Raw genomic sequence first — 21649 nt, 5'->3', positions numbered from 1 at the left:
AGCAACATCTAAATACAGTAATCCATTTTTATTCCTAATCATTTTGTGTGGAATGGATAATATTTGGTTTACAAAAAAAGCTGCATTTTTTCTTAATTTAGATATAATACAGAAGGAATTGTGCAGAAGGCTGGAAGTTAATTGAGACTTCGACTGCTTCCTCTGAGTCACATGTTCATATTTGTGCGGTAAGTTGCTCACATACAACTGTCCAATCTTCCCCCAGCCATCTTCTTCCATGTGGTATACTAAAAGAGAGAAAGAGACGAACACTAAAATAAAGATAAACATATATAGGCGATGACTAGGCATTTATTAAAGAAGAACTAAAGCAACTCTACAAAAGAAATTGTAGAAATGTACATTAAAGGGCAGATTTCTCAAAGGTCGAAGTGAAAATTCGAATTTTGAATTATAATTTGAGTTTTTTTTATGGCCAAAACTGTAAAATTTGACTAGGGAATTGTTGAAACTTAATTCAAGTTTTTTTTAAAAATTCAAATTTGATTTTCGAGATTTATCATACACTGGCCCTTTAAGAACTTGAATTTGACTATTCGCCACCTTAAACCTGCCAAATTGCTGTTTTAGCCAATGGAAGACATCCTGGGATCAATTTGGAGTTGTTTACAGCCTTCCTGACATTCGAGTTTTTTTCTCCGATTTAGTCACCCGGTGACAAATTGACTCTTCTTTGGGTGACTAATCTCCCCGAACTGCCTTCCCGCCGGCTAGAATGTAAATAGCCGGTGGGATGACACTCTGAGCACTTCAGGAGCACTCAGAGTGTTATCCCGCCAGCGATTTAGATTCTAGCCGACAGGAAGGCAGTTCGGGGAGACCCAAAGAAGGGGCAATTTGTCGCTGGGCGACTAAATCTCCCTGAATATCCGTGTGTGTCTCTGCCCTTAGTCTTACCCTTTCTTGGCTGTCTCTGCCTTACCCTCTCATAGAGAAAGTGAAAATATATCAAATAAAGCAGCAGCACTCCGGTATTGTTGAAAATTGAAAAAGTTTACTCATATGCCTTAGGCCTAAAGCATTTGAGTAAAGTTTTTTGCTTTTTCAACAATACCGGAGTGCTGCTGCTTTATTTGATATATGCATATTTTGCCCTGGCAGGGGGTACGGCTTGCACCCGGGGTGGCAAGGAGCCTAATCCGCTTTTGAAGCACAACTACATTTACTGAATAGAGAAAGTGAAAGTAACTTTGCTACATCCACAATCCTCCCCCCCAATAGCAATTACTGATGTTTGCTTGATCCATAGTAGCAACCATCTCCACACTCACCGGGCCTGGGCCTAAAAAAAACAACAATTTGCGCGGCTCCTTTTGCGAATGCGCGGCGTCGCAGTAGGGGGTCCGGAGGGGGGCCCTGGACAGGAGTCCCGGTGGTCCCTTCCCCCCCCCAGTAGGGATGGGCGAATTTGAAAAAAATTAACTGCCGGCAAAATGTCGCCGACGCCTATTAAAGTCTATGGGCGTCAAAAAAATTGTTGCGCGGCAAAAAAATTTGATGTGCAACATACAAGTCAATGGGTGTAATTTCTGAGGCGAAACAAGGCAAAAAAATTCGCCCATCCCTACCCCCCAGTCCAGCCCTGTCCACACTTCCACCTAACTGACTAGACTACTGCTTTTAACCCATTTAGGAGGGTGCAAAGCCCTACAGCTTAGTAAACTTTGGTCCAGTGTAAATGAAGCTTCGATTTCCTGCTTGGTCACTCACTGTGATGGTAAATGGGTTTAATGAAGGTTAGTTTAAAAATTGCAGTGTCATTTCAGATATTATCCCCTTTTAGGCAATAAAAGGCACAAAATATTGCCCAGGTGCAGTAACTCATATTAACATAAAAGATGTTTATTTCAAAATTCAAGGGAATTGCCGCTATATTCCGGCTGGTGGTAGCTCCAGGGTTCCACAGCATCAGTAGGAGTACTTGTAGGAGGACTCAGAGGACCTGGGGAGCAATTGTGATCCTGCAGGACCTGAATAAGGGGAGCACAGGCAGAAGAGGTATGTGCCAGCGCCCCCACACTATTGCGCCATAGGCTCATGCCTCTTCTGCCTATCCCTGATCCTTTGCACAACTGTACTGGGATACAAGGGGTGTTTTTGGACACAAGTACCTCTAAGGGAGGAACTATATAGACGATTTTGGCGATATCCTACACGCTGTGCAAAAACGCAGGCGTCTGTAAGGGCCCGAAGGCACAGTTGGAGTTGCGGACCAAGGAGGAGGCAGGTAGATAAACCAGAGTTCGCGGTATCAGTAGGTTTAGGCAAGGGAGTAGTCGAAAGACCAGGCAATAGTTCAATCCAGACAGAGAAGGGTCAATACGAAATAACAGGCAAGGTCGGTACACAGGAATCAATGAATCAATAATAGCACACCCAGGAATACACAAAGTTAAACCTATACTTGGGCAATGTTTGCAATGTCCAGATTGCTTTATATAGGCCAGGCTTTGGCGCCAAAAGTTTGGGCGCAATGGCGTCATGACGCTGACGCTGGCGTCCCGACACTGGCGTTCTGACGCCTGCGCACGTTCGGACGCCGGCGTCCATTCCAACGCCGGCGACCAATCTGCAGACGGGAAGACGCTGGCGTCATAGCACTGCGACCAGCAGGATCCACGTGGAGAGGCAGGGAGTCGCCATCTTGGACGCCTTCGCCATCTTGGATATGAGTACCGACTTCCATTTCCATTACAGCGTCACGTCGGATGCAACGGAAATAAGGTGGATGACAGGTGTGTCAACGATGCGACACCGTCCGACAATGCTATTACTTACCTTATTTCCGTCGCATACGACGTGACGCGTTTTAGGCAGCACGTCGGATCGCACCGAAATCGTCAGTGTAGTTCCTTCCTAATGAATTATTTCAATATGAACTACATCTTCCACCAGGCAGTGGATACAGGTAAAATGATTTATTATGTCACGTGTATAGCCTTACGCGTTTCATGTTGCAAACAGTTAGTCATAGGCTAACTGCAAACAGTTCAAAACACAATCAGTACAACAATTCCATAGCACTTCCACTTTACCAATTAACGAATCAGCAACAAACAGTCAATTAAGAACATACATTTGTATTAGGGCTAGAACCACATCCCCATTATGTGGTCTTGGGTGCCATCTTGGTACACCTCAATCCTGTAGTCAGATCAAAACAAAACCAACTTTATTAATAAAGTCTTATGATAGGAAAGGATGTACGATTTCGAACAGATAAGAAATAACAAGACACATCATATTCATTATTTAATCCTTTGGGAAATCTAGTAGCTAATAGTGATGGGCGAATTTATTCGCCTTGCGCGAATTGCAGCAAACTTCCTCGTTAAATTCGCAAAGTTGCCAAGAAAATTTGCACGCATTCATTATACAGCACGCCCATTGACTTTAATGCAATTGAATTAAATAGGCGAGCGTCAAATTGCCGCTGGCATCAAGAGTTGTCACCGGCATCGATTTCGACACCCGCGAATTGACGCTGGCGTCAAAACTCGTGTTTCACAAATTTTTCGCCGTTTTGGAACAAGTTCGTCCCGTCACTAGTAGCTAACATAAATATCCATTTTGTTTCTAAGTGTAGCAGCATCTTAACCTTATCTCCTCCGAGTCAAGTACCAGCCTTTGTATTCCTTGTATCAAAAAAAAAAAAGTCTAAATTTCCTGAGACGCAATCTGACAAAATGTTTGGCCACTGTAGTATCTTCATTCATAGTATGTTCCTGTGCACGTTCTTTAAAGGTCCTGCTGGTCTGTCCTACATATTGGATTTACCACATGTTATCAAATACACCACATAGCGTGTATTGCCATTAATAAGTTGGTAAATTTTATGTTTTTTTAGTGGTATATGAGGAAAAAGTGTCCCCAGTTTTCATATATCTGCATGTTATACACCTCAGTAACAACCTTTGTGTTCCAGCCACGTAGGTTTAGTGTTATTCTTTATTCTACTAGGTGACAATACATTTCTTATTTAGATGCATGGCTGCACGTGAATCAGTTCAGTCTGCAGCATGCATCTAATTGAATTGCTAATTAGCCATGCAGGTTGTGGATTCCATGTGTTTTCCCGTTTTAAAGGGGTGAGGTGGCATCCCTAATCTAGTACACATAGGCAGAAAGAAAATTATCCTTCTGTTTACAATATTCAAGGGCGTTTCTGAGCTCCTCTCTGCTCTGAGTTGTCTTTTCAAATGCCACCCCCACATTGCTAGAGCAGAGAGCAGAATTGCTATTGCTAATCTAGTCAGAGCTGCGTTCCAAGAGCGAGGAGAATTTTTTCACTACAGAAGTGGAATTTCACATAATTGCAGGTTTCATGAAACAAACTTCCCTGATACTAAAGGGTTAAGGTTGGCAAATGAGGGATATTTATTCTCTATTATCAGGTTTGAAAATGAAACTGTACATACAGAGAGAGAATCTAAAAACTGATTTACATGATCTTTCGAAAATGTCATCAGAGAAAACAAGAACAGTAAAAACCCAGCCGCTTGCATTTACAAAGTATAGGTTCATTTATACACCAAAGAAAAAGCAGCCAATTATTTTTCAGAAACCAGGATGCATCATCTGTTTCCAAGCAGAAATCTTCTCAGTAGGTTACAAAACGAGTCACTGGACGTATTAAATGGAATTTCCCTGGTCCGGCTGATATTCTGCGATTATTATGAAGAAAAGCCGTTACAGTACATTTGGGGGCAGATTTATCAAGGGTCGAAGTGAATTCGGGGGGAGTTTTCGATGTAAAAAAATTTGAAATTCAAAGTAATTTTTTGGACCATCGAATAGGATACTTTGACTTCGCATCGAAGTAATAAAATTGTTCGAATATTCGACCATTCGATAATCGAAGTACTGTCTCTTTAAAAAAACTTCGACTTCAATACTTCGCCAAATTAAACCTGCCGAAGTGCTATGTTAGCTTATGGGGACCTTCTAGAGCATTTTTCTATGTTTTTGGAAGTCGAAGTAAAATCATTAGATCGATCGCTGAAATCCTTCGAATCCTTTCATCGTTCGAACGATTTTACTTTGACCGCAGGATACCCAAATTCGCTGAAAAAAACTTCGACAAGTCGATTTATTTCAATTTCGAAGTATTTTTAACTTTGAAATTCGACCCTTGATAACTCTGCCCCTTGTTTTTATATCAGTTATAATATCACTATGGCGCATATGCTATATATTAAAGTGGTCATTTAAGACCACAAGTGCAGTAGGTTAAAGGGCAAAATATTATCCCCAACCAAAGGTGAGGGCTAATAGAGCCCCTACTCCAGTTGAAGGTAACAGTATTTTTTTTCTTTTTTAAACTGCCCCCCGCCAGCTACAGGCCACACGTGTCAGGAGGTTGCTTCCATTACTAGCAGCCATGTTGGGGCACATGCATAATGAGCAAGTGCCGCGACTTTCTCATGTGTCTGAAATCAGAAGCGCATTTGCTCATGCGCTCTGAGTAGGGTTGTCACCCCTTTAAAACCGAACACATGTGGAATTCACAGCCTGCATAGCTTATTAGCAAGTCATTTAGATGCATGGCTGCATATAAATCAGTTCAGTCTGCAGCATGCATCTAAATTAATTGCTAATTAGCCATGCAGGCTGTGGATTCCATATGTGTTCAGTTTTAAAGGGGTAAAGTGGCAACCCTAGCTCTGACTGATATGACGGCTCACACTGGGAGCTCCCTCCCAGTACGAGACCACCAATATTATGGAAGGCTACTACCTTCTGTCCTGCTGAATTACCCTTATTAGCGACTCCAGTAGAAGTATTTACAAATGGGGTAGGGCTTGCTGGCACAGAAATCACTCAGACGGTTTAACGCTGCATTAGAAGCTTCCTCCCCCTCTCATTGTATAAAATATACTTTCACTTTTGCTTGCATGCAGAGAGAATCACAAAATGCCTGCTTCCAGGAACCCCTATACGGCTCGTGAAGTCTCCACTGGGGTAAGAGTCATGAAAATGAATTACTAATTCTGTACATGGACTGAGTTCAGGTGGGGAGAGAAGGAGGGTGAATAAGAAAAGCAAGGAATGCAATTAAAATATGCTAAATTAGGGTGAAATCAATTGAAGACAATATCTGGTGGGATAGGTATATACTAATAGACTGAACGAAAGCATCAAGCATAAAATAAAAAATACATGTGCAATGTGCATAGGTGATGACAGAGCACCACTGTGATACAAGTAATGCTATAGAAATGTAAAATCTAGAAAGTAACAGGAAAACACAAAGGGCTATTTTGATAATGTAATGCAACATGCCATATATAATATCGGCTTACTGCTTATTGAGATGACAAGACCCCATTTATAAATAGGATGCAAAGTTGCAACCGATCGGCAATTCTTCTCATTGGTCTACAAGTTAGAAAGTCAAAACAAACACCAGACTACTTGCTATAGGTAATGCACTGTGTACAGATTAAACCCCTTGTGACTGATTCCAAACTGTGACCGTGTAGAAATCAACTAACCCCATGTTATGGGGGAGATAAAGATCAACTCTAGGCATTTAAGATGATAAAGGGGACCCCTCATCCGAATTTTTTTTTCCAAATCCCATTTTATCACGTTAGTCAAGCAAAATTAACTTTAATTACACTGTATAAATTATTTGAATCTTGTTTCCTTCTGTCTGAGAATTCATAATTATAGCAAGCAGGCAGGAGCCATTTTGTGGACACGGTTATTAAGACAAGCCTTGCACCATCTCAGAATCTTGTTTGTGCACCAGAATGGGGGACCCCATGCCCTGGCTACACAGTTAAATGGTGAAGAGAACAGGGGGAATATGGGGAGTTCAGTGACATCTAGGATGGAAAGTAAAAGTAATTGCCTGCCCTGCCTCTATGCCTAAGGCATAGAGGAGGGGCAGACAATATTTGATTGACAACTGAGATTTTTAAATGAGTTTACAACAGCTATGAATGCTATAATAAAAAATAGAAATTGGATTTCAAGATTAATTTGAAATACAGCTTTTTATGTCTGTAATAAAAACAAATTGGCTCTTCTTCGGGCGACTAATCTCCCCGTTCTGCCTCCCAGCCGGCAACTTCGGAAAATGAATCGCTCTGAGTGACATCCCACCGGCGATTTAGATTCTAGCCGGTGGGGAGGCTGTTCAGGGAGATTAGTCGCACGAAGAAGAGGCGATTTGTCGCCGGGCGACTAATCTCCCCGAATCTTCTCGTCTGTCTCTGCCCTAAGGTTGCTTTTTAGGAATTCAAGAGGCAAAAGGGTTCTCAAAGTCAGGTGCCTGCAGTCCCACATTCTAGCCAAATTTAACTTATTAACTTAAACCCTTCTGCTAGAGTCCTGCGTTGGTCCATTTTTTGGGACCCGTAACCTGCAACCCACATTCTTACCCACTTGGAACCGCTATCCGACCCTACCCGCAAGTACCTTATCTGCAATCCGAACCCGCGACCCACTGACCATCAAGAATCAGGAAGTGACATCATCAGATGTAGACCTGATTAGAAAAAAAGGAGTAAAAGAGGAAGTGCTGTCATTGTAAACCGGAAGTGGCCGACCAGCTGCAGGACACTACCTTCTGCTTCGGATGAGGAGGAAGAAAGTTAATTTTTTTAAATAAAGTATGTTCCACACATACTTTAGTCATTGAAGAGCAGGACCAGACAAACACAGGTGTGTTTTTGTGCCAGGCAGAGAAAACGTCACAAGGAGGTTCAAGATGTTCAGGAGGTGGCAAAAAAGTCTAGAAAGGTTCTAGTGGAGGCTAAAAAGAAGAAACTCTATTCCTTTCCTCCAGAGTCTCAGGAAATTTGGAGCAATCTCTACTGTGGATGCTCCAGTAGCTAGACTGTTCAGGAAGACTATACTACCAAAGACGATGTTTCCACTCTGAAAAAGCCAAAGGAGGGAAGGATGGAAATGGAATTAAAGTTGTATTTGATAACAGGAGCCACGTGAAGACCAGCAGTATTATTAGTTTCAGTGGTCAAGGCCCTGTCGATGTGGATAGAGCATTTGGAGCAGAGGACCAGAGAAGGGGAGCCTATTGAAAATAATTTGGCAGCTCTGGGGTATCTGAGACTTGCAACAACCTTTTGCCTGGGGGCTGCCGGTGATTTAACCAGACTGTCTTTGAGATCTATGGCCTCACCGGTAGTGGCTCATAGGGGTCCTTGGCTTTAGCATTGGTTTGCAGACACTGCCTCAATGAATGCATTATGCAAGTTTCCATTTGAGGGCAGGATGTTATTCGGCAAAGCTTTGGAGGAAATAAAATAAAATAAAAATCCTTTTCCTTTCACAGACTCCCAGTCTCCCAGGACATCGTCTCTGGTATCCATTGTTGAGAAGGATACACACATACCAGACAGGGAGGATCTTTTGTATGTGGGTTTTTTTTGGGCATCCGAATACTGCCAGGTTGAACCTGATGTCTTGGAAGTTGAAAGGGGAAGGCTAAAGTAGCAAGGCTGTTCTGAGGCTGTGATTGACATCTTTTTGCGGTGAAGGAAGACGAATACAATACAATATATGGAGATTTGTGGAACCCGTCAGTGCCAAACATTCTTGGGTTCCTCCAATCAGGCCTAGAGAAGGGTCTGAGTACAATTATTGGTATTATCCACTGTCTGAGAATTCATAATTTTAGCAAGCAGGCAGGAGCCATTTTGTGGACACGGTTATTAAGACAAGCCTTGCACCATCTCAGAATCTTGTTTGTGCACCAGAATGGGGGACCCCATGCCCTGGCTACACAGTTAAATGGTGAAGAGAATAGGGGGAATATGGGGAGTTCAGTGACATCTAGGATGGAAAGTAAAAGTAATAACCTGCCCTGCCTCTATGCCTAAGGCATAGAGGAGGGGCAGACAATATTTGATTGACAACTGAGATTTTTAAATGAGTTTACAACAGCTATGAATTCTATAATAAAAAATAGAAATTGGATTTCAAGATTAATTTGAAATACAGCTTTTTATGTCTGTAATAAAAACAAATTGGCTCTTCTTCGGGCGACTAATCTCCCCGTTCTGCCTCCCAGCCGGCAACTTCGGAAAATGAATCGCTCTGAGTGACATCCCACCGGCGATTTAGATTCTAGCCGGTGGGGAGGCAGTTCAGGGAGATTAGTCGCACGAAGAAGAGGCGATTTGTCGCCGGGCGACTAATCTCCCCGAATCTTCTCGTCTGTCTCTGCCCTAAGGTTGCTTTTTAGGAATTCAAGAGGCAAAAGGGTTCTCAAAGTCAGGTGCCTGCAGTCCCACATTCTAGCCAAATTTAACTTATTAACTTAAACCCTTCTGCTAGAGTCCTGCGTGGGTCCATTTTTTGGGACCCGCAACCTGCAACCCACATTCTTACCCACTTGGAACCGCTATCCGACCCTACCCGCAAGTACCTTATCTGCAATCCGAACCCGCGACCCACTGACCATCAAGAATCAGGAAGTGCATCATCAGATGTAGACCTGATTAGAAAAAAAGGAGTAAAAGAGGAAGTGCTGTCATTGTAAACCGGAAGTGGCCGACCAGCTGCAGGACACTACCTTCTGCTTCGGATGAGGAGGAAGAAAGTTAATTTTTTTAAATAAAGTATGTTCCACACATACTTTAGTCATTGAAGAGCAGGACCAGACAAACACAGGTGTGTTTTTGTGCCAGGCAGAGAAAACGTCACAAGGAGGTTCAAGATGTTCAGGAGGTGGCAAAAAAGTCTAGAAAGGTTCTAGTGGAGGCTAAAAAGAAGAAACTCTATTCCTTTCCTCCAGAGTCTCAGGAAATTTGGAGCAATCTCTACTGTGGATGCTCCAGTAGCTAGACTGTTCAGGAAGACTATACTACCAAAGACGATGTTTCCACTCTGAAAAAGCCAAAGGAGGGAAGGATGGAAATGGAATTAAAGTTGTATTTGATAACAGGAGCCACGTGAAGACCAGCAGTATTATTAGTTTCAGTGGTCAAGGCCCGGTCGATGTGGATAGAGCATTTGGAGCAGAGGACCAGAGAAGGGGAGCCTATTGAAAATAATTTGGCAGCTCTGGGGTATCTGAGACTTGCAACAACCTTTTGCCTGGGGGCTGCCGGTGATTTAACCAGACTGTCTTTGAGATCTATGGCCTCACCGGTAGTGGCTCATAGGGGTCCTTGGCTTTAGCATTGGTTTGCAGACACTGCCTCAATGAATGCATTATGCAAGTTTCCATTTGAGGGCAGGATGTTATTCGGCAAAGCTTTGGAGGAAATAAAATAAAATAAAATAAAAATCCTTTTCCTTTCACAGACTCCCAGTCTCCCAGGACATCGTCTCTGGTATCCATTGTTGAGAAGGATACACACATACCAGACAGGGAGGATCTTTTGTATGTGGGTTTTTTTTGGGCATCCGAATACTGCCAGGTTGAACCTGATGTCTTGGAAGTTGAAAGGGGAAGGCTAAAGTAGCAAGGCTGTTCTGAGGCTGTGATTGACATCTTTTTGCGGTGAAGGAAGACGAATACAATACAATATATGGAGATTTGTGGAACCCGTCAGTGCCAAACATTCTTGGGTTCCTCCAATCAGGCCTAGAGAAGGGTCTGAGTACAATTATTGGTATTATCCACTATTCTGGGAAGAAGATGGATAGCAGAACCCTTGGTTTCCAGATTCTTTCAGGCAGCAATCAGGATTGTTCCACCACTTCAGCCACTGCCTCCTGTCTGGGGCTTGCCTTTAGTCGTGAATGCTATTGTGATTAGTCCCTTTGGACCTCTTGAACAGACCACACTATGGAATGCCACTCTGAAGACAGTCCTGTTAGTAGCTCTGACATCAATCAGAAGAGCATGTGAGCTACAAGCGTTATCATCCAAATTTTGTTATACTATTTTTAAACCAGATTTGGTGGTCCTTAGACCAATATTACAACTCCTGCCCAAGGTAGTCTCTTACCTACACATGAATGAGCCAATTGTTTTGCCAGCCTTCATCCTGGAAGTTGGGACACAAGAGGAATTGAGATGGAGATCTCTAGATGTGCATTGATGTATACAAATGTACCTACAAATAGCTGACCTCCCACTTTATTGCTAGGGTACTATTCCAAATTATTATGCTGCCAGGTGGCTATGGCCAGTGAAAAGAAAATCTCGGTATTCATTTTCTCTTATAACCTGCCTAACTGATGATCCAGAGGATGGCAAAATTCGCTTTTGAAGCCTCTCCAATTTGTTTATTATCTACAAGGACTACAAGGTCCTTTTCAATTATAGATTTGCCTAGTGCAGTCCCATTATGTGGCTGGCATATTTTTACATCCTAGGTGCATGCCTTTACATTTATCAAAAGCATTGTAGTTGTGGGTTTTTTTGTCTAATATTGAAAAATATTTGCTATTTACATCATGAATCACTCTATAAACATGTGTGTTTTATTTAGACTACAATTATTGCTGTGGAGTTTGATGGAGGAGTCGTGTTGGGCTCAGATTCTCGGGTATCTGCAGGGTAAGGTTAATATTTTTTAGTCAATATTCCTATTTAGTGGACAAGCATGTGTGATACTAAAGCCATTTGAAGTGGTTCAATAAGTTGCTTGTACCATCTTTTCTCTTATGTATTAATCATATATTATTAATTATTGCCCATGTGAAAAGGATGCTTTTACAACATGCTATATGTCCCTTTGTAGTGCACACAGAGAGGCAAAGTCAAACTCCCAGCACCACTATAGACAACCTTTGGAACTGTCTGCTACAGGTGGCTAATAGCAAAGATCTGTTTGGGCTAAACCAACTTCTGGGAGCTCAGTTGTTTGGAGAGAAGCATATGGGGAATCCAGTTACTAAAATCCGTATCAGGCAGTCGATACATAGGGATAACTGTCCAACTAGCATAGAATTGTCGAGAGCAGTGATCCCAACCAGTGGCTCCTAAACAATGTGTTGCTCACCAACCTCTTGGATGTTGCTCCCAGTGGCCTCAGAGCTGGTGCTTATTTTTGAATTTTAGGTTTTGAAGGCAAGCTTTAGTTGCTAAGCTACCAAATATACAATCACAATATTTGTCACCCCAGGAATTTTTGCATGCTTGTGTTGCTCCCCAACTCTTTTTACATCTGAATGTTGGTCATGGGTAAAAGAGGTTGGGGACCCCTGGTCTGGAGGCTACATTAAGTTTATGGGGAGAATGGTAGAGGTTGAGAGACTGAGATGCGGTAAAATAGGAGGGAAGAAAAAAATATTAATGGTGGAAAAGACCACTGGCATAAATAGAAACCTTACTACAATAAATACTAGGTGTACACAAATCACAGCAATTTTAATACAAAATCTAGTCAATAAAGTGAAACTATAAATCACACTTCCCTCGTCACTGCTTTACGCCTACCAGGTATAGTTTGGGAATACCTTCTGGGTGCCACTAAAAAGGGTATTTGCATGAGTGGAGTCTTCATCCTAGTGTACTCTTCCGTCTGTGACCTTCTCACTGTTTTGAATTACAATTCCCAGTGTTTCTGCTGCAGTCTACTGACTCCTGACCATTGTGGATATTTTCAGATAGATGCTTTTTCTCTCTCCTCTGTACAGCTGGTGTGTTGTGCTGCATTATAATATTCACTGACCTGTAACTGAGCAGAGGGCCTATACCTACATGTATGATTTTGAAGGGGGGGGGTGCTGCAACTTGATCATGGTTTCTGGTTTTTAAAGGAAAAATATACCCCCAAAATGAATACTTAAGCAACAGATTTTATATCAAATTAAGTGGCATATTAAAGAATCTTACGAAACTGGTATGTATATTTAAGTAAATATTGTCCTTTTACATCTCTTGCCTTGCACCACCATTTTGTGATGGTCTGTGTGCTGCCTCAGAGATCACCTGACCAGAAATACTGCAGCTGTAACTGTAACAGGAAGAAGTGTGGAAGCAAAAGACAGAACTCTGTCTGTTAATTGGCTCATGTGACCTAACATGTATGGTTTGTTTGCTTTGTTTGTGTGCACCGTGAATCTTAGGATCCCAGGGGACGGCCCTCATTTTTTTAAAATGGCAATTTTCTATTTAGGATTACCCAATTTCACATACTATTAAAGTATGATATTATGAAAATGGTTTATTTACATGAAGTAGGGTTTTACAAATGAGCTGTTTTATACAATGTCTTTTTATAAAACCTTCATTTATCTGTTCCTGCTCATGTTTAGCTATTCTTTTGACCGCTGTCTCTCTACACAGTGATGCTGTGGTAAATCGAGTGTTTAACAAACTTGCTCCAGTTCACCAGAGGATATACTGCGCCCTGTCAGGCTCCGCAGCAGATGCACAGGCTGTTGCTGACATGGCTCATTATCACATGGAGGTGCACAGGTGAGGAAAACTTATCACTGAACTGAATAACTGCCTGGGGCAGCAAACTTTCCTTGTTTGTATGCTAAGAAAAAAACCCATTAATTTTGCTTTGTACTCATTGTCTGGGCCAGTTAGGTTGAGATCAGTCTGGAAAGAGCACTCTACACTGAATATTAAATGCCTGGGTGCTGATGAAACATCAATGATAGAAAATAAGAAAGCATTGCATTTCGCATTCATTAGGTTTTTAATAAAGTGAATAAAATATTTAAAGCCCCACGTTTAGGTTCATTCATTATCTGTGATCTTTTCTGTAACACTTTTCTATTCGTATTGCCTTGAGAAAGGTCACAGATAGTCAGGGGTCGATTAAAGCATAAGCCTAGGAGCTCCTGCATAATTCTTGCCTAAATTGTCTCCCAGCCATTGTCTCCCAGCCAGCCAGAAAGAAAGTACTGACTGACTGTGCATGGGGAGCAGCACCGGGCCCAGCAGCAGCTGCGTGCTTGAATCCTGCAGGGCAGTGATTTTTTTGATAAAAAAAAAATTCAGCCAGTAAGCAGCAAGTAGCGGCCATGTATGAAGGGCAGCATCAGGCTCAGCAGCAGCTATGTGCCTACAGTGACATTTTAAAAAATCCAGCAAGAAGCACCGGCACTGCAAGAAGCACTGGCCCTGCACAGGGCCAGCAGTATCTGCAGGCCTGCAGCAAAGTTAAATATTTTCTCTAAAGACAATATTAAAAAAAAATCCAGCCAGCAAGCTAATAGCAAGTACCAGCCATGCACAGGGGGCAGCTAGTAGGGCACACGACTAGACCCAGCAGCAGCTGTAACCAGCCTGCAACACAGTGAAATAATTCTCCCAGCCTCCAGCCAATAAAATAATTCTGGCGAGCCTGCAGCCAATGAAATTATTCTTGATTAGTGGTTGTTTTGCTGATGTGTTTTGACACTGCATCATATTTCAAAGGAATTTTTAGAAATTCTAAATTTTTTTACTAATTTGGATGTTAATTGTTGTATATTTCTAAACCTTGGCAGTGGAAGTAGCCTAGAAGGGGGGCCTGTGGAAAGTGTAGCATAGAGGTCTCACATCTCATTAATCTGCCACTGCAGATACTAACTATAATTTTGGGCTTTTACATTTTTTAAAAAAAAAATAATTCAAGACTGATGAGAGCTATGCTTCCATAAAATGCATATCCTAAAACTGGCTGAAGTGACAGCTTTCACAAGTCTTTAAAAAATACTGAGCTCTAAGACCATAATTGGCCTCAGGAAAAGCTGAATTGCCCATTAATAATCACTTTCTAGCTGTCAAACATTCCCTTTGTTAAGCATTTACTCAATAAAAGGCACTGGAGTCATGTAATAAAAGGTGCTAAATTTGCCCAGGAGCAGTAATCCATAGCAACCAATCAGCAGGTACAATATACTGGTCACCTATTTAAAAGCAAGACTCTTATTGGTTGCTATGGGTTACTGCTCCTGGTCAAACTTAGTGCCTTTTATTACACATGGGGGACTAATTTGTCCAGTAACCCAGTGCAACCAATAAAATGTTGGCTTGCAAACAGGTATTCAGGTAGTATATGCTGCCTGCTGATTAATTACTAGGGTATTCTAATATACACTCTTATCTAGTAACCCATTGCAACCAATCAGCAGGTAGCATTTACTCAACAGCTCTTTGAAGACACACAATGGTTGCTATGGATTATTCGAAGTGGGTAAATCTTTGCCTACTAGAAAATCATTTAAAGGAGAAGGAAAGTCGTTAACTACTTGGGGGTGCCAAATGTCAGGCACCCCTAAGTGAATGTATTTACTTACCTGAAACCCCGGGCCAATGCTCCTATCAGCAGAAAACTGCACCGGCCCTGGGTGATACCAGCGAGCACCACCGAGCGATCCTCTTCCGGCTTCTTCTTTCTTCAAATTTTCCGGCCAGACGCATGTGCAGTAGAATGAAGAATCCAACATTTTAGTTCTAGCAGTAGCAAGAAGAAAGAAACAGCTGGAAGAGGAGCACTCCGTGGAGCTCGCTGGTATAACCCCGGGCCTGTGCATTTTTCTGCTGATAGGAGCACTGGCCCTAGGTTTCAGGTAAGTCAATACATTCAAATGTAAGGCACCCCCAAGTGGTAAATGACTTTACTTCTCCTGTAAACATTAAAAAAAAACAATAGGCTGATTTGCCTCCAATAAAGATGAATCATATCCAAGTATGTTCTATTATTACAGAGAAAAAGGAAATGAAATATTAAAATGTGGATTATTTGGATAAAATGAAGTCTATGGAAGATTATCTTTCCGTAATTCGAAGCTTTCTGGATAATGGGTTCCCGAAAAATGGTCCTATACCTGTAATTGATTCTCTCTACTTTGCAGTGTGGATGTGGCACATATTGTCTGGAACACAGATAGTCAAGTCCCAGAATCCATCAGATCACAATGCAAGTGGGGATGTTAGGGGGGAACATGTCCATTATATAACAGAGACAAACTTTACCGGTTTCCTTTTGTTCTGTTATATTTATGCACCTTTTCTACATAAACTCACCAGACAAAGACGTCAAAATGTAGGTATGTTTTCTCTTTAAAGGGGTTGCTCACCTCTGAGTTAACTTTTAGTATGATGTAGAGAGTGCGACAATTTGCAATTGGATTTCATTTGTGGTTTTTGAGTTTGTTCAGCAGCTCTCCATTTTGCAATTTCATCAATCTGGTTGCTAGGGCCTTGATTACCCTAGCCACCATGTGTTGATTTGAATAATAGACTGGAATATGAATAGGAGAGTTGACCAAAAATGGAGAAAGAAGAAGATGCACTCATACATTTTGATGAGGTGTACCCAAAGTACCTCCAATCTTTTATTGGTGTGCAGTACAAAAACCAAACCTTTCAGAGGCCTCATGCCTCATTCATCAGTGATCAAGTGTCTTTCTCCCACAGTATAGAAATGGAGGCTCCTCCTTTAGTTCTGGCTGCTGCCAATCTCATTAAAGGAATAAGCTACAAGTACAAGGAGGAGATAATGGCACATCTCATTGTGGCAGGATGGGATAGGAAGCATGGAGGCCAGGTGAGTAAGCTCAATGTTATAATGAAATGCTACAGGCAACTGAGCTTTATTAAGTTGTCATTTTATATATACCCATATCTACACTAACAGTAGATTTTAGTATCACAATAGCGTTGGATATTATGTCTGTCCAAGAAATCATCCAAGCCATTCTTAAAGGCATTAACTGAATCAGCCATCACAACATCACCCGGCAGTGCATTCCACAACCTCACTGTCCTGACTGTGAAGAACCCCCTACGTTGCTTCAAATGAAAGTTCTTTTCTTCTAGTCTAAAGGGGTGGCCTCTGGTAGGGTGATCCACTTTATGGGTAAAAAGGTCCCCTTCTATTTGTCTATAATGTCCTCTAATCTAAAGTGTAATCATGTCCTGCAGGCGTCTTTTTTCCAGAGAAAACAACACCAACCTTGACAGTCTACCCTCATAATTTAAGTCTTCCTTCCAAAAGTTATGTTTATATCTCTTGAGTTTATGACCCTTTTTATGCAAGACAGAACTTTATTTGCTTTAGTGGCCACAGACTGACACTGCCCGGAATTGGACAACTTATCTACAAAAATCACATCCCTTAAAGGAATTATTCAGTATAAAAATAGTATAAAACACTGTTTGGTTGTATCGATCCGGACAACAGATTACTCCATCCACTTTCCTAATAATTGAATCCCCTACAAGCACAATCTGTTTAGGCCTGGCTCTGCTCTACTCCCCACCACTAATAGAGAAACTAGTCTCCTGGCTGTTAGAGAGATCAGTCCCATCTAGAACTACAAATCCAGAATTCACACTCCCATCTTCTTCACACAATCTGGTGAATCTGTTGTGATGCATAAACCCTGGAGCAGCCTCCCTTTTCCTTTTGCCCACACTAGATTTTCTTTCTGTCACCCAGCCGACTGCCTCATCGTCCTTCTGCAAAACTATTTGATCCTGCTAGGTACTGCTCAGACTCCTCTCAAGATTGTCAACCTTAGTGTTGCAACTTTCTTTAGTTTCTCTAGGGTTCAAACACAAGCCTCTAAAGTGGCAATTTGCTCACAACTGCCACAGAGGTAAGCAGTTTGGAACTCTTGCTCAAAATCTGCTTACATATGGCAGACTGTGCACTGGGTCAAACCTTGTCATTAGGGGCATCTAACAACAACTTCCAAACGCTAACAAACCCTCCTAGTCGGGCAAGCAGAGCATGGCACACACAAGGAACATAGGGCAGGCAGAGTATGGCACACCCAGGGAGCATAAAGCAGGCAGAGTATGGCACACACAGGGAGCATAGGGAAGGCTGAGTATGGCACACACAGGGAGCATAGGGCAGGCAGAGTATGGCACACACAGGGAGCATAGGGAAGGCAGAGTATGGCACACACAGGGAGCATAGGGAAGGCAGAGTATGGCACACACAGGGAGCATAGGGCAGGCAGAATAGAGCAGGAGACAGGAAACGTATCAGGACTCTAAGATGGACAGTTCACAATGTGCTACATACAATGTTGCAATGCTGGTGCTCCTCCAGTAGATTGTATGAGGTGTAAACAATGTGGCAGTTTCAGTCTGAGGTGTGAAAAGTACACGTCTTTAGGGGTGTAAACAATGCAGAGGGGATTACAGGTGTGAACAAAGCAGGTGTTTGTGGTCTGAATTTGAGGTGTAAACAATGCAGGGGCCAGTTAATCTCAGTTCTTTAAAATAAAGTAAAATAAAGATTAGACAAAGTAAGGAATCACAGCGGGCAAGAGGGGGGCACACAAGGGGGGGGATGGGGGTTGCCAGTTGGACAGCTCTGCACTAGGGCAAGCTCCACTGGAGTCCCAAGGGTTCTATTTATATGGTCTGTTCTGTTGCACTAATAAAACTCCACCTACCTCAAACTGAAGTTAAACTAACTGCAGAGTAAAGCCGTTTCTGGCAAGCTTTTGTGTTGATTTGTTTGCTTCAGTTGCTTTTACCAGTCAGCAGCCTGTTAGTAAGTCTGTGATTGTTTATTTTGTTTCAATGGTACATCAAATACCAACTTTGAAATCATTGAAGGTTATCAGATCACATGGCAAACTGGGAGAAGATTTTGCTATAGGGGTTGTGCAGTTTAATTTAAGTGCATAAACAGTCCCGTCTGTAAGATCATTTGTCTCTCTGTCAGGTTTATGGAACTCTTGGGGGAATGATAATACGACAGCCATTCACAATTGGTGGGTCCGGCAGTTCATATATTTATGGTTTTGTGGACTCTAAATTCAAGCCTGGGATGTCTAGAGAAGAATGTGAAAGATTTGCCGTTCAAGGTGAGATTAAAATACAAATAATATGCTGCTTTGTCATGTTTTCACCAACTGTGCAGGAAATAGAAATGTATGTGTTTAATCTAAACAGTGAATGAGTTCAGCAATAGTGGAGTAAGGAGAGATGACTTATTATTGCTGAATTAATTGGCTGATTTCAGGGCCGGAACTAGGGGTAGGCAGAAGAGGCACGTGCCTAGGGTGCAAAGGTGAAGGGGTGCCAGGCACATATCTCTTCTGCCTCTTCCCCTAGCATCATCCACAACTACCAGCTTTTCCTCTTCAGTGCGGACCTGCACTCTTCCGTGCACGCACTCTTGTGCTCGGGCGATTGAGTCTTCATGAGCGTTAGCAACCCTAGCATCCTCGGCGTGCACACATCTGCACACAAACGCTTGAGGAGGGGGCGACGTAGCCGGCCAGGTTGCCTAGGGCGCCCATCCGGCTTGGCCCGGCACTGGTCGATTTAACAACATTAAACACAGTAACATATAGCAACCATTTGGGATTTTCATTTACTCAGTATTTCTGCCTGTAGTATAAAGAGCAAAGCGATCTGATAGTTTATATTGCAATGTTACCAGATTGTATGATAAATCAGGGACACAATAAATGTACTCAATACTACCCTTCTAGTTTGTTTTTTCTTAAAGAGTACCTGCTTTTTTCCATAGTCTGGTAACATTGTTCTTCTCTGCACTGTAATAATTAGTTCCATGTAAATGAACCCTGGTTATGGTTTCATCTTGCAGAGTGTAGGAGAAAGTTTGCTGTTACTGTATTATCCAGCCAAGGCAGCCATCAGGGGGGACAGGGGGGAGAGTTGTAGTGGGCCCCGAGGGTAAGGGGGGCCCGGCCACGCCGCACTTTCTTGATTAGCCGGGCCTCCCTGCTTTCTGAGAGCTGCTGACTTCAGGAAGGCAGGGCGGGAGCACAAGGGGAGGTATCTTCTGTCCATTACTTCCCCTTATTGGTCACTGAGTTTAAGTCCTGGTTGAGCTGCTCAGGGATTGGATAGCTGAGGTTTGAACTTCTCCTCCAGCTCATCCAATTACCATGCAGCTTTATCAGGACATGAAATTCTATGACCAATAAGGGAAGAAAATGCTGTCACTGGAAGAAGATGCAGCCACCTGTGGTTCCCTCCTCCCTTCTGTAGTTGGCAGCTCACTGACAGCAGGGGGCCTGGCCACCAATTTTTTTTCCCATGTGGGGTCCTAGCCACCAATATTTTTTAATGGGGGGCCCTGGCCACAAATGTTTTTTTCAATGGGGGGTGGCCTGACCACTAATATTTTTTTATTAACATGTGGGAACCATAGCCACCAATGTTTTTTTTTTTAGTGTGTGGTGTGGACCTGTAGGTGGGGCTTGTGGTGGGCGCAGCCCAGGGGGCCCAGGAATTTTTTTCATATGGGGCCCTACGATTTCTGATGGCAGCCCAGTATCCAGCACAAGAGAAGGATAACCAGCCGGCCTGGGGTGGGGGGTTCCGGGCCCACTGTGGGGGCCCACATGCACCCGGTTTGGGCCCCTACCCCCCGCCAACTTCAAGGCCTCGCTTTTGCAGCCACCTGCCCTCCACCTCACCCAGACAGCTCGTACCTTTGATTTTTCAGTAGGGGCAGGGAGAGATCGTCGTGCAGGCAGGTTGCAACAGTTCTGGGTCAGGCCCACCGGGTTTTTTCCCGGTGTCCCCCCAGTCCAATCCAACCCTGAGGATAACCACATTGCCCCTTCTGCCTATACCACATGGTAGATTCCTGCAATGGTAGTTCGAATATCTACAAGGGCTCAGATTCAGTTTCAAAACTCCTTTCTCAAAACTTGAATGGCTGGTTCCCAGGTACATTGCAAGGGAAGTCAGGCAGGATGTTTTTGCTTTGGGGACAAAAATGTTTTAGAATTTTCCTCTATGTCTGTGAATCCATACCATAGGGAATGAGTCAGAGGTTTATTATCTGGGTTTGGACTGGTTTAGATAGCCTCTGAAGGTCAAGAGAAAAAAATATTCTTATCAGATATTTGTTCATGGTATGTTTGTTTTCTTACTTAATTTCAGCTCTGTCCCTGGCAATGGAAAGAGATGGCTCAAGTGGGGGAGTAATATACTTAGTAACCGTGACCAAGGAAGGAACCAAGGACAGCATCATATCTGGAGATAGCATCCCTCGTTTTTATAATCTGTAACATTGTGTGTAGGAATCAATTAATCACTGCTACTAATTCAATAAACATTTCTCTCTACTTCTACCTGTCAAATGGACTGCTGTCTAACTATCACGGTGAACACTGAACGGTAATGGTCTGAATAGTATAAAGAAAAAGGTATATGACTATTAGGAATAACAAAGCCTCAAACGTGACTTTTGCATTACTACAAGAGTCTCATTTTTAAAGCCTCTGAGAATCATTAATTCAGACTAATTTCTATCCCAAAATCAATCAAGCTAGCAAGGTACCATAAATGCTGGCCTTATAACCATGGTCCATAAGGATTCCCCTATTCCTGGTTACAAATTTTCATTATTGTTCATAGAATGGACTTTGGCTCGGAACCCAAAACAGCAACTATATATTCCACAAAATAAAACAGTTAAACCTCCTCAAATCTATCCTCACTAAGGGTCATGGCAGAGGAGGAGATCCCACAGATGAAAAATCTCCTGAAAATACGTCTCCCCTCACTTTTCATTTGGATGGCTGCATGTAAAACATTTAACATACAGCGATCCATCTTCTTGTGGCTAAATTTCGAGAAAAAAAACGATTTTTTAGGGGAAAATTTATTAAGGTTCAAATAGTAAATTCAATTTTTTCAAAAAAAAAAAATGTGTCAAAACTCGAATTTAAAAGCATCAACTCAAATGTAAATTTGAATGTGAGATTCACGACTATAGAGGTCCGTTGACCCATTTGAAGATGTTAATAG

At 42.4% G+C, this 21649-nt stretch overlaps 2 protein-coding genes across 4 annotated transcripts in view; one reads left to right on the top strand and one right to left on the bottom strand.

The window, feature by feature from the left end:
- Positions 1-21649, bottom strand: part of LOC108700221 (HAUS augmin-like complex subunit 3) — a 44037-nt gene that overhangs the window by 16906 nt on the left and 5482 nt on the right. The gene's annotated exons all lie outside the window — the stretch shown is intronic.
- Positions 157-20964, top strand: psmb9.S (proteasome subunit beta 9 S homeolog). 3 transcript variants are annotated; one of them, XM_041574067.1, is made up of 7 exons: positions 157-188; positions 5922-5982; positions 11436-11503; positions 13238-13369; positions 16310-16439; positions 18579-18720; positions 20780-20964. In XM_041574067.1, the coding sequence occupies exons 1-7, from the start codon at positions 172-174 to the stop codon at positions 20905-20907; spliced, it is 678 nt and encodes a 225-aa protein (XP_041430001.1). In that variant the 5' UTR covers positions 157-171; the 3' UTR covers positions 20908-20964.

This window comes from Xenopus laevis, chromosome 8S (genome assembly GCF_017654675.1).
Source record: "Xenopus laevis strain J_2021 chromosome 8S, Xenopus_laevis_v10.1, whole genome shotgun sequence".
In the NCBI taxonomy this organism is placed as follows: Eukaryota; Metazoa; Chordata; class Amphibia; order Anura; family Pipidae; genus Xenopus; species Xenopus laevis.
The sequence above is the reverse complement of the archived record's forward strand: the minus strand, read 5'-3'. Positions and strand labels throughout refer to the sequence as shown.